This window comes from Sinocyclocheilus grahami, unplaced genomic scaffold, assembly GCF_001515645.1.
Source record: "Sinocyclocheilus grahami isolate Dianchi unplaced genomic scaffold, SAMN03320097.WGS_v1.1 scaffold281.1, whole genome shotgun sequence".
NCBI lineage: Eukaryota > Metazoa > Chordata > Actinopteri > Cypriniformes > Cyprinidae > Sinocyclocheilus > Sinocyclocheilus grahami.
Window position 1 is genome coordinate 1,681,349 of NW_015505460.1, and position 12,637 is coordinate 1,693,985.

General features: G+C 40.9%; 1 protein-coding gene across 1 annotated transcript in view; it reads left to right on the plus strand.

Annotated features, from left to right (window-relative positions):
• The window catches only part of LOC107600321 (desmoglein-2-like), a 26,311-nt gene that overhangs the window by 8,990 nt on the left and 4,684 nt on the right, over positions 1-12,637 (plus strand). The window contains exons 5-9 of the mRNA XM_016292190.1: positions 1,577-1,842; positions 1,930-2,072; positions 2,396-2,617; positions 4,783-5,004; positions 10,245-10,372. Of these exons, the coding sequence (XP_016147676.1) occupies positions 1,577-1,842; positions 1,930-2,072; positions 2,396-2,617; positions 4,783-5,004; positions 10,245-10,372 (981 nt within the window). The remainder of the gene's footprint in view (positions 1-1,576; positions 1,843-1,929; positions 2,073-2,395; positions 2,618-4,782; positions 5,005-10,244; positions 10,373-12,637) is intronic.

Here is a 12,637-nt window from a genome sequence, read left to right on the forward strand (position 1 = left end):
CTCACCCTCAAGTCATCCTAGGTGTATATGACTTTCTTCTTTCAGACGAATCCAGTCGGAGTTATATTAAAAATGGTCTTTGATCTATCAAGGTGTTTAATGCCACTCAGCAGGTGTTGCATGCATCAGTCCAAAAGAAGTGAAATAAAAATCGCCCATCCATAAAAAAAGTCTCTCACATGGCTCCGGGGGGTGAACAAAGTCCTCCTGTAGCGAATCGATGTGTTTTTGTAAGAAAAATATCCATATTCAAAACGTAATAATCACTTTAATGTAGCTTGCGCCAACAGTTGTACACTGGAAGCAGTTCCGGGCGGATGACGTATGAGGTCAGCTTTGCGCATGCGCCGCTCAGAAGTGATGAATGCAGAAGCGCAGCGGAGAGATCAAAACAAAACAACGGTCACTAATTAGAAGTACAAAACGAGGATTTGTAAAGAAGAATGTCAGAGGATTTTGATATAAGCCAAGAGGAGACTGTTTTTTCTTTGCTAAAGTAAGGAAACTTTGCTTACTTTGCTCCTATTAACATACGTTGGTTTTCACGAGACTCACCGGTGTCCTGACATTTTATCCTACCTGTCAGATTGTCCTACCTGGGTTTACTGCGCATGCGCACATCAATATTGCGTCCTTTTTCTCATGCTGAACAACAATATTTTAATCTATCTGCATTACTGTAAGGGTAGGTTTAGGGTTGGGGTAGGTATAGACTTTAATAAAACACAATCTAATAGGTAGAATTTTTTTTTATTGTTGGTTTCCTGTAGCCGTATCCCTTCTAGCTACAACCATGAATATAATAATTACCGTATTTGCATTACTGTAAGGGTAGGTTTAGGGTTGTGGTATGTCTAGACATTAATAAACCATAATTTTACAGGTAGCATTTTTTGTTGTCGAATTGCACTATCCACTGTTTTAATGGGAGGTAGCAAAATCTGACAGGGTAGCACAAATCGACAGAACACCGGCAACAGCTTGAAAGATCAAAGATGATTTTTAATATAACTCCGACTGGATTCGTCTGAAAGAAGAAAGTCATACACAGGGATGACTAGGATGACTTGAGGGTGAGTAATTTATGGGCTAATTTTCCTTTTTGGGTGAACTAACCCTTTAATTATCTTTGTGTGATTCACTTTAATACTCTCCCCCCATAAATTGGCGCAAGCTGTTAGTAAATCTGACCCTAAACGTGTTGCATTTTTACTATTATTGTATCACAATTAATTGATTGAAACTGTAATCATAATCGTGGTTCACTGTATAGTTTTATTATTTCAGAAGCAAGCATGTTACCCAATCAATGCAGTGGGCATTTTATTTGAGGATTAAAAGAAACACGCCCCTTTAAATAGTGTTCAAAACAAAGATACAAAAACAGGGTAGGAAATGACCCTTTATTTCTAAATGATTACTACTTTTGATGTAAAATTCTTTATAAGTGGACCTTCAGGAACAGGAATAAATGTGTGTGTGTGTGTGTGTTTGATACTTCAAATGTCCAGCAGGAAGTCTCCTACATTCCTGCATCCCCCGTTTCCTGCTTTTCACCCTTTGTTTGCTTTTACAGGAGCTGGACTACGAAGAGCTGAAGGAAATCAAGCTGCAGGTGTCTGTTGCTAACAAGGCACAGTATCACTCTTCAGTAGTCATAACAGAGAGCAAGACATACAGCATCCATGTCAGTGTGGTCAACCAGCCTGAGGGCCCTCGCTTCAAACCCGCTGTCAAAGTCATCACCATCTCTGAAGAAAGCACCAGCACTATTTTACATAAAGTCATTACCAATTACGCAGCAATAGACAGCGATACGCTACTAATTGCTAATAACGTGAGGTGAGACTACAGAAATTCTACAAACATACTAAAGGATGTGGTTTTGTTCAGCTGTTGAAATAAAACTATTCATTTATTTAATTTTAGGTATGCAAAAGGACGAGATGTTGACAACTGGTTGATTATAGATGAGAGGACGGCTGATATAAGACTAAATAAAATACCAGATTATGAGTCCAAGTTTCTGACCAATGGCACATATTGCGCTCAGATAATATGCATCACTAATGGTAAGTGAGCCTGTGGTGATAGGCTATTACATTTTATGATATGCAGTGCTGGGTAGTAACTGAGTACATATAATCTGGATTTTGGAATCTGATTACATAATCCAAATGATATGTACTCACTACATATGTGTAATCCAGATTATGTTATTTACTACAGTTTTCATCATGTAATTTGTAATCAGTAACAGACTTAATCTACCCAGCATTGGTGGTTTGTATGTAAAACTCCTTAGAATTGGCAACAGATATTATTAAAAGCACTTATAAAAAAAGCAAAAGAGTTTCAAAATGTATAGTTTCATGTGCTGCCATTTCTGTTACAGATACCCCGGCTAAAACTGCAACAGGAACCATTGCCATTCAAGTAAAAGACTTTAATGACCACTGTCCTGTGCTGAGCCATCAGTCTCAAACGCTGTGCTATGAGGATCAAGTGGTTTATGTCACGGCTGTGGACAAAGATCAGTTCCCCAATGGAGCACCCTTTAGTTTCAAAGTGGACACCATAAGCACAAAGGAGTCATGGAGCATCGAGCCTCTCAATGGTAATTAATTGTAACTTCTTTTGGCCACATCACATTAACTTGTGGAAACGTCATAGACTGTTAAAGCCAAGATACAGTATAGGAACTCATGTGGATGTGATAATATGTCAAGGCCATGAGATATTAGAGAATTACGGAGAAATGCAGACTTGAAATAAGCATAACTGACATTCATGCTTGGCTCATATATCTGTTTTGTCCCATATTCGAAGCTCAAGGATCCATAAAAATATGGTACAGTGAAAAATTGACTTTTGCTACAGAATTGAGTTTGTAAACTGAGATACAGCACTTCATAATCTCTTCATGAGAATGATGCTGTAGATACTGATGCATGAAGGAAGCGTCACGTAAGCGTTGCATTTAGGTGCAATAGAAAGCATCAGTAAGTAACTGGCTGTAAAGCCAGGTGAACTCAGACATAAGGTGAAAAAGGATTCAAATGCAGATTAAACACTTATTTCATCATAATAATAACAGCGACAACAAAATCATTATTTTTTATTATTTTCAGAAAATTTACTGTCAGTAAATATGCTGCAACTATTGTGTCCGACATGTTTTCTCACTTACAATTTTGTGGTGGCGTTCATATGTTTTCAGTTCATAAATTTGATCTTTTCGACATGACTTGAATGCACCATCAACCCTTTTTTTATTTCATTCGTCCAAACAAAGTCATACTGAAAGTTCATTTTTTTAAGATATCAACCTCAAATTTGGAACACAACTTGTTTAGGTTTATGCCTTTGATTTGTTTCACAGTTTTAGAGTAAAACATGTTTTGGAAAATATATTTTTCATGTAAATTTGAAAATAGTATTTTTGTGCATTTTTCATAACATGTTGAAAGGGTCATTTTATGCTTTTTCACTTTTTCAACTTTAGTTAGTCTGTAATGTTGCTGTTTGAGCATAAAAAAGATCTGCAAAGTTACAAAGCTCAAAGTCCCCTTCAAAAGGAGATATTTTATTTAACAGAAATCACTTTTCAAAAACTACAACGAATGACTCGTTTGGACTACAATGCATATTTTCCGGGATTCGTGATATCACAAATACCGACGAATGGGATGAGACCTGGTTGAGCTGCATTAGAGAAGGCAATGAGTGTTATCACTATGTCGGAGACACGTTAGCTTTCCAAAGGCAGACAAACTTAGAGTGCTTACAATCATCCGGGTTTAAATTGCGCTCAAATTGATTTGATTTTGATGCAATATTTACACTGAAGCTCGCAGGTGGCTATGGAAAGGGGCATGACATTTCCCGACCAGGCGACCGAGTGCTGCCAATCACAACACACACTGGCCCAGCTAACCAATCACAACACACACTGACCAGCTAACCAATCACAACACACACTGACCAGCTAACCAATCACAGCACACACTGGCCCAGCTAACCAATCACAACACACACTGGCCCAGCTAACCAATCACATCACACACTGGCCCAGCTAACCAATCACAGCACATTTCGTATTTCAGAAGGCGGGCCTTCATTTGATACAGGAACTATTCGAGCGGTTCATGCCAGACTGGGAAGAGAGGTGTTGTAATAATGTAAAATATGTGAAAAATAATGTGTTTTTCGAGCAACCTAGTATGAGAGCCTGTTCTAGTACACCCCCAAAACAAAATCAAGACTTTGTAAAAGAGCATAGTAGGACCCCTTTAACATCAGAAGCATGTTAGACTAGTGAATAAGTAACCGGATTCAGCATCCAGTGGTATCGGTGGAGGCGTCCAGGGTGCATAAGAATGCCATTTTAATGCATTTTGCTTATAACATACTAATGTTTTAATGCTTTACTATATATTTATACCTCTCATTTCATTTTCTGGTGTCTTTTCTTTTACCAACTTCTGCTCCAAACAATTGGAGTTTTAGACAGTATTACAATCCTGGAGGCTGGATTATTAATTATAATAATCTGGTAATTATCACATTACCCCATCTCGCATCCAAATAGGGCTTAAGATGATAAAGTTAATGAGGGTGTGCAGTTAGTTACTACAGCAAGTTGAGTCACCTTGACATTTTTTTTACACTCTAGAAACAAAATTGTTCGATTCAATTTTAAAACAGTCTTGAAAACAGGTCATTCATCATGTGTCAATCTTGCTTACGTCATATTCTTTTTCTATTAAATAATATTTTCAGGCACTACAGCGATATTCAGGTCTCAAAAAACACTGTGGCCTGGCATGTACCATGTGTTTGTGGACGTGTGGGACCAGCAGGGGAAGATCTGTGCTAGTCAGGAGCTTCAGATAGACATCTGCACGTGTGACGCAGCTAAAGTTTGCATGCCCCAAAAGACCGTCTCCACGTTTGGAGCATCTGGTGTTCTTCTAATGCTGCTGGGACTGCTGCTGCTTCTGTGTGAGTTCAAACACTGAAGCTCTCTTTCTGTCAGTATGTGCTGTTTGTCAAAATAGAAATGCTTGCATTAAAAAGTAAAATGGGTGTTCTTAAAAATGCATTTTCAAATACTTTAAAGTAGTGTTACTGGCTAATTTTCTCAACTAATCGTTAAGGAAATTAATTTTCTGTTATGTTTATTATCAATTACTTTATTATTGAGTATTATTATTATTTATTTATTTTTTGCTGATTTACCCATATGGTAAATATGGATTAGAGCTAATCTTGATTAGGTGTGATTGGGTCTGACGAGGCTGGAGTATCCCTGACAGTACCCCTCCTCCACGGGCGGCTCCCGACGCCTGCTGCCGATGTCGAGGACGGCTGCAGCCCCTGGGTGCAGGACAATCGGGATGGAGGGTATGGAAATGAATTAGGAATGACGAGTCCAGGATATCGTCTCTAGGCACCCATGACCTTTCCTTGGGGCCGAATCCCTCCCAGTCGATGAGATATTCTAGGCGGCCACCTTGATGCCGGGAGTCCAGTATGGTGTTGACTCGGTAGATGGTTTCCTTCTCATCGATCTCGGGAGGAGGAGGTACGTCCGTTTCGTCAGACCCTGAGGGAGAAGGAGACAGAGGATTAGTGCAAGGCTTGAGCAGAGATACGTGGAAGGTAGGTGCTATACGGTAGAGAGATGGAAGATCAAGCCTGTAGGTGACATTGTTGATCTGCCTCCTGATGGTGAACGGGCCAATATAGCGGGGACTCAGCTTGTGGCAAGGCAGTCGGATGTCCCGTGTGGACAGCCAAACCTTATTTCCTGGTTGGTATTGCGGAGTAGGTAGGCGACGAACGTACGCTTGGATCTGGTGTCTCCGAACTGCCTGCTGGACATGCACCGAGTCACATACCCTCTCGCTCTCTCTGAACCAGTTGTAAGGGAAACAGGCCCATCAGCCCCTCATGGCTGTGTACCAAGCTCTATAAGTCTCTTATAATATCAAATCATTAACAATCACACTAACCTTAGTTCCCGTTGTAAAATGTGGTCACACTTTATTTTAAGGTCCAATTCTCGCTATTGTAAGGGAAACAGGTCAATAATTTAGCTCAAAGGGAATCATTTAACGACCGCTGGAACCTCAGATGGCTCTCTGGTCCATGGGAAAAGGGGAGGTTGAAAGCAGAGTACACACTGGAAGGGTGTGAGGCTGGTAGTGTTCTGCCGGAGGGAGTTTTGTGCATACTCGGCCCAGGGAAGGTAATGTCTCCAGCAGTTCTGGTTATGGCAGTAGCTGCGAAGATATCTCCTGATCTCCTGGATCTTTCGCTCAGTCTGGCCATTAGATTGCGGGTGGTATCCAGAGGTCAGGCTTATGGAGACTCCTAAGAGTTGGAAGAAGGCCACCCAGACCCAGGAGATGAATTGAGGCCAACAATCTGAGACGATATCTTCAGGAATACCAAAGTTGCAAAACACATTGTGGAATAGCTGTTTTGCGGTCTCCATGGAGATGGGTAATCATCTGAGTGGGAGAAGTTTGCACGCCTTAGAGAATCTGTCGATGACAACAAGGATACAGGTGTAAGATTCCGATTCAGGGAGGCGTGGTATGGGAAGCGGTACCAGTTTTCCTTGTGGCAGATGATGGGGAGACTTGGTGATGGCACAGCACGTTCTGACTGAGTGGCTTAGCAGATTTCCTCGTCCAGTGTTCTGCTCAGCCGGGGAAAGCTTGCAGGAGAAGTATGCATAGGAATGGAGGACTGGAGGCTCTCCGAAACGTTGTGATTGCACCGCTCCTACTCCTACTGTGGACGCATCGACCTCAATGACAAACAGCCACTGAGGGTCCGGGTGGGTGAGGGTAGGAGTGGTGCAAAAGGATTCCTTTAGCTGTTCAAAACTCTTGAGGGCTTAAGGTGTCCAGGACAGAGACTTGGGCTTGTTACAGAGCATGGAGGTTAGAGAAGCTGTGATGAGACTGAAATGATGAATGAAGCAGCGGTAGAAGTTGGAGAATCCCAGAAAGCGATGAAGTTCCTTAAAGGTCTTGGGTTGAGGCCAGTTCCGAATGGCTTGCACCTTGTTGTCATCCATCTGGATGCCCTGGGGACTGATAACATAGCCGAGGAACTTGGTGGTGGTGCGTTGGAACTTGCACTTCTCCAGCTTGAGGTAAAGGTGGTATTTCCTCAGCTTCTGAAGGACCTGCTCCACGTGATGCCAATGTTAGGCCAGGTTCCAGGAGTATATGAGGATGTCATCGATATACACAATCACAAAGCGATGGAGAAACTCCTGGAACACCTTGTTCATAAACCCTTGGAAGACAGAAGGTGAGTTGGATAATCCACACGGCATAACGAGGTATTCATAGTGTCCGGTGGGAGTGATGAAGGCAGGTCCAGCTTGGAGAAGATGCGAGCTCCACATAGTTCCTCCAGCAGAAGGGGATACGGGTATTTGACTGTTTGAGAATTGAGGGAACAGTAATCGATACATGGCCGCAAGCCTCTGTCCTTTCTGCCCACAAAGAAGAAGCTGGACACAGCCGGTGAGGTCAAGGGACGGATGAAGCCTTGTTGGAGAGCCTCCTCAATGTACTCCTCCATAGCTCTTTGCTCCGGGATGGACAATTGGTAAACTCTACCCTTGGGAAGTTGAGCTCCAGGCAGCAGATCGATGGCATAGTCGCATGGCCGGTGAGGTGGTAGTTTCGTGGCGGCCCACTTACGGAATACATCCTGGTACGCCCGGTATTCTGGAGGGATGGTAGGAACCTCCTTCGGTTCAGTACTCTCAATATTGGTGGCAAAGACTGGAAGGAGATGAGATTGTGGTGAAGAAATTTTGGTCAGGCAGTTCTGAAGACAGTACTCACTCCAGTGGAGAACTTCGTTATTATTCCAGTTAATGATGGGAGAATGAAGGGTCAGCCACAGGCGTCCCAGAATGACCTCCATGGTGGAATCCTCCAGCACCAGAAAGGAGAGGAGCTCTTCATGACGGCACCCAATGCGAAGCATAATGTTGGGAGAGCATAAACAAATCTTGCCACGGCCCAGTGGTTTTCCCTGGATGGTGAGGATATTCCAGACTTGAGCATTTTTCTGAGGTTTGAGCCGTAGCCGTTGTAGTGTGGCCAGTGAGATGAAGTTTCCAGAGGAGCCAGAGTCTATGAGAGCACGCGCTGAAAGGGATTGGTGAGATTAAATTAATGATACACTCATGCGAGTCAGGGTTGCTATTTGAGGACTGAGCTGGATGGTACTCACCGCTCGGCATGCTGGTCGGACCTGGTAGGAATTAATCAAGTGTCAGTTAGCTCCACAGTACAGACAGAGTCTGGAAGTCATCCTCCGGTTGCGCTCCACACGGTGAGATGATATGAGTCAACTTTCATAGGTTCTGGTGCTGAAGGCGGTGAGGCGGTTGAGGTCAGTGAAGAGAGTGGCAGGACATCCTTGCAGGCATATAAAAGCTGAGAGATCTTGATGACTTTCTGAATGAAGCTTTCCAGGCCAACCGTGTCATAATAAATTACCATATGTAATCGAATGTCTGTGTTGAGCCCTTAACGAAACACGGTTAGTAAGGCCACCTCATTCCAGCCACTAGTCACCACTAGGGTGCCAAATTTGACAGCATACTCACTCACAGATGCCTTGCCCTGGCTGATGCGGAAGAGCTTATCATGGACGGAGATCTCCGTGGCGGAGTGACCGAACACCTCTTTGAAATGTGATGTAAAGGCTGCTAGAGTGTAAATAGCGGGGCTGTTGGAATTCCAAATGGATTGTGCCCACTGAAGAGCGCATCCTGCTAGATGGGAGATCATAAACGCGATCTTGGAGCGATCGTTGGTGAAGGCCTGAGGCTGCATCTCGAAGTAGAGTGATTGGGTCTGATGAGGCTGGAGTATCCCTGACAATAACACATTTGAAGAATTTTATTTAAAAAATGTATTAACAGTAATGAACCATTATAAATCTAGTTTTGATCTGTAGTAGGCTATTTTATCCTAATTTACATTTTAGCCAAAATGTATTCTGCTGTAAGATTAAAAATGTATTTTCTTGCCCTTGAAATGCATTTTGAAATTTATTCTGGTATATGAAGGTTGAAACTAAATATTTTTTCCATTTAAAAAAATTATAATAATTTAACTTCATTGTTTACAACATATATGTAACGAATCAGCTCATGGGGAAGTATGAATAATTAATCATAACTAGTTATAATTAATTATGAATATTTAGATCGGCCTTTAAAGTCTGCAAAGATTCACGCCTCTCAAGATGGGCTCATCCAATGAGAGAGGCTGACGTCCCAAGTGGGAGTTTTGAGATACTGGGGAGTTTTTATGACCCTTTGTTTGAAAGCGTGGTAATTTGCATATGAAACTTGGATCAAAATTACTAAAGATTCTTAGAACACTAATATGTTGCATAGGTATAAACATACAATATACACTCTCATTTAGATCATCAGAAGACTAATTCATAGATACTAAACATGGTAGGGTTATATATATGTAAGATGACAGGAAGGAGTGTTTCGATCATAAGCCTGCATAAAACAGTATAAAATCTCAAAGACAATATATATGTGTGTTCATTCAAAGAAAGGTTTTCCTATTAATTAATTAGTAGAAATGTCAATTTCTACTGAGCCTTATGCTTCTTGCTATAAAAAGGTAGTGATTTTCTCTGTTTCACATTCCTTCGGACAATAAACCCAGTGATATCAGCGTTGGTTGCCATGGGACCAGGGGCCTGTTCGGCTTCCTGGGGTGTTACGCATCTCGAGGGAAGGGTCCATAGGTCCTCATATGGCTTGTTAACTGAGGGGTGTTACAGAGTATTTGTTAAATATAGCTAACAAAATATATATTGTGTGTTTGATTGGTCCAGACGCTACATATATTTAAAATATATTTTGCCCAGAGAAATATATATATAGTATAATCTTCATTAAGCAGATATTGCTTTGAGTAATAAGCTCAAAATACTGATTACATCTGGTCCTCCATGTAAAGATCCTGGATTATGAAATCTCAATCTAAGTATACATTTGCATACAGTTTACATATTACAAGTAAAACATGTTAGTATATTTGAATTTCTTGTTAGCTGTTGACTGCTGTTGTTGCATGGCCCTATATGAATGGATTGTGTGTGGTTGTGGAAGATGTTTACTGATGCAGTGCTCAGAGAACACTGATGACTGATGTTGACTGTGTTTGCAGTGGTGCTGCTTCTGCTGCTCTTCTGTCTTTGTGGAGGTGCAGGAGTTGCGGGAGATTTCAAGACCATGCCGTTTGATGCTAGAGAGCATCTTATCGCATATAACACTGAAGGACAGGGGGAGGACAAGGTATGTGACACTACAGTACAAAGCAGAATTTTAACACAGACTGATTTTTGAAGTTCAGAATCAGATATTATATGACGTCACATCTTCCAGAGGCCTTTTCTTAGAGTGTTTTTGAAGAGCAACTGTCTAGAAGCTAATGTTTAGAGGCTAAAGTGCCTAAACCTTAGAATTTTTAATAGCTGGTCATTATGAAATTTGGTGGATACCTAGAATGTGTACATTAGGCTGTGTACCAAATTTTGTGATAATCGGACACGTTAGCACTATAAAAAGCTAATTTAAAGTTCTTTTGAATTGTACAGGGAAGAATAGAAATAAATTTTTCCTCTGAATACTTCAGTTCCCTCAAATCAAATGGTAATTTCCATTTATGCAAAAACATGATTGCCATCCTTTTTCTGATCTACGTGTATTTTGGTGTGCATCATCTAGAAATGCCTATGACAAGACATTTCTAAGGAATTTGGATGCATTTAACTCTTTAGCATATATATATTTTTTTTATAAATTTTTTTTAATGTGGCCCATAATGACTAATTAGCCTGTATCTTGTCAGTACAACATCAAAACAACACAAGCATTCGGAGGACACATGCAAAATATCAAACATATGTTACTGAACATTTCTAAACTTTTTAACTGTTAGTTTTTATTTAACAGACAGAATCAGCAGTAGTGCTGGGCAGTATGACCAAAAATGTATATCACGGTATTTTTCAAAATTATACCGGTTTCACGGTACAAGACGTTATTTTTTTTCATGCATGACCGGGTGTTAACCATATTTTCTACTGATTGAAAGAGGAAATACTGCAGTATATTGGCTTAGAATGCCCTATTTTACTATCATGATGAGTGAATATTGTAAAAAAATACCACACTAAATAGTGATTAAACACGACCCCTTTTAATACGTTAACCAGGAGTCACTCTCATTTATAATCGCCGCATCGTCTGATAAAATCAACATGCATCTACACTAAAGACCGGCTATGCGGTTGTTTTGGCTATATTACTCTTTTGTCTCATGCAGCGCACTGCCTGCGCCTGAGTAATAAACTAAAAACAACAAACAAAAAAGTGCATGTGATATTAACAGACGAACTACGCTCATATTTATAATTCCAAACAATCAGTAAGCGACAGGTGCTAGGAAACGCTGTTTTGTCCTCATTTATTGACGAGTCGGCTGCAGTGCGGTCAACTGAATGCACTGCTTCTCTGCCGCTCACTGCACAGAACAGACGCCGAGAGAGGCGACACTTCTCTGGGAAAGTCAGACCTCGCGTTCGCGGGACAGCACTGGAGAAATCTTCCAACTGAACCATAGCTAAGGTTTATACAAAAAAGTCACTAGGTTTGTCAGTATGAATATTCAATGGCAAAAAGACGGCACTCGAGGTCGGACTCGGAGACACAGCGTTAGGCAAAACTTAACTCAGAAGAACACGAAACTCTCAACGGAAAATAAAATAAACTAAAGTAAAGAAATAGAAGTAAAGTTTGACGAGACCAGGTGGCGTTTCTTCTCATGGTTTTGGAGGAGCTGGAGTGTAAGCCAGAGCACGCTCAAAAAGCTAAAGAAGCATGATTAAAAAAACACAGCTCAAAGCTATGACTAAAAAGCCACATGGCTAAAAGTGATGACTTGAAAGCACATAACTAAAATGCAGGCAAAAACTAAAAAGCAGGGAAAAGGGAAAAAAGGGCAGAGAGAGAAGAGCAGCTTTGATGGTGTCCTGAGTATTTAAACTGGGCTTTTGGCCACATCCCAAATGGTGTTTTGACCAATTTGACGCTGTCTTTGCTGGGGGTGTTGTATATTTCTCCTCCCAATTCATAAATAAAATGTTATCTTATCAGTCACATGATCCGAGTTTTTCCCACTCTTGCAGAGTATAATTTTGGACATGATTTCTATAACAAGAATATGATACATTTGACAAAGAATTGATTGGAAGAAAAGTTTCAAGCATGAATTTTCAAACGCACACATACTAAATATGTATATGAACCCTTAAGCTATTCAATAGTTATTCAAAATACATACACAATAAATGATTGAGACCTGATAGTCACACATTTGGGTTACATACATAATATGGAGTTATGCATAGAAATGATTAGTTGCTCACAAGTCCTTTTAGTGTCATTTAGGTGCATGTAAAGGCAGTTTCTGTGCCATTCTGTGAATGTATGAAGACCAGAGAATAAGAGGTCTGTAAGGAATCTCTGAAAGTCTGTTCTTTGTCTCCTAGGTGGGGG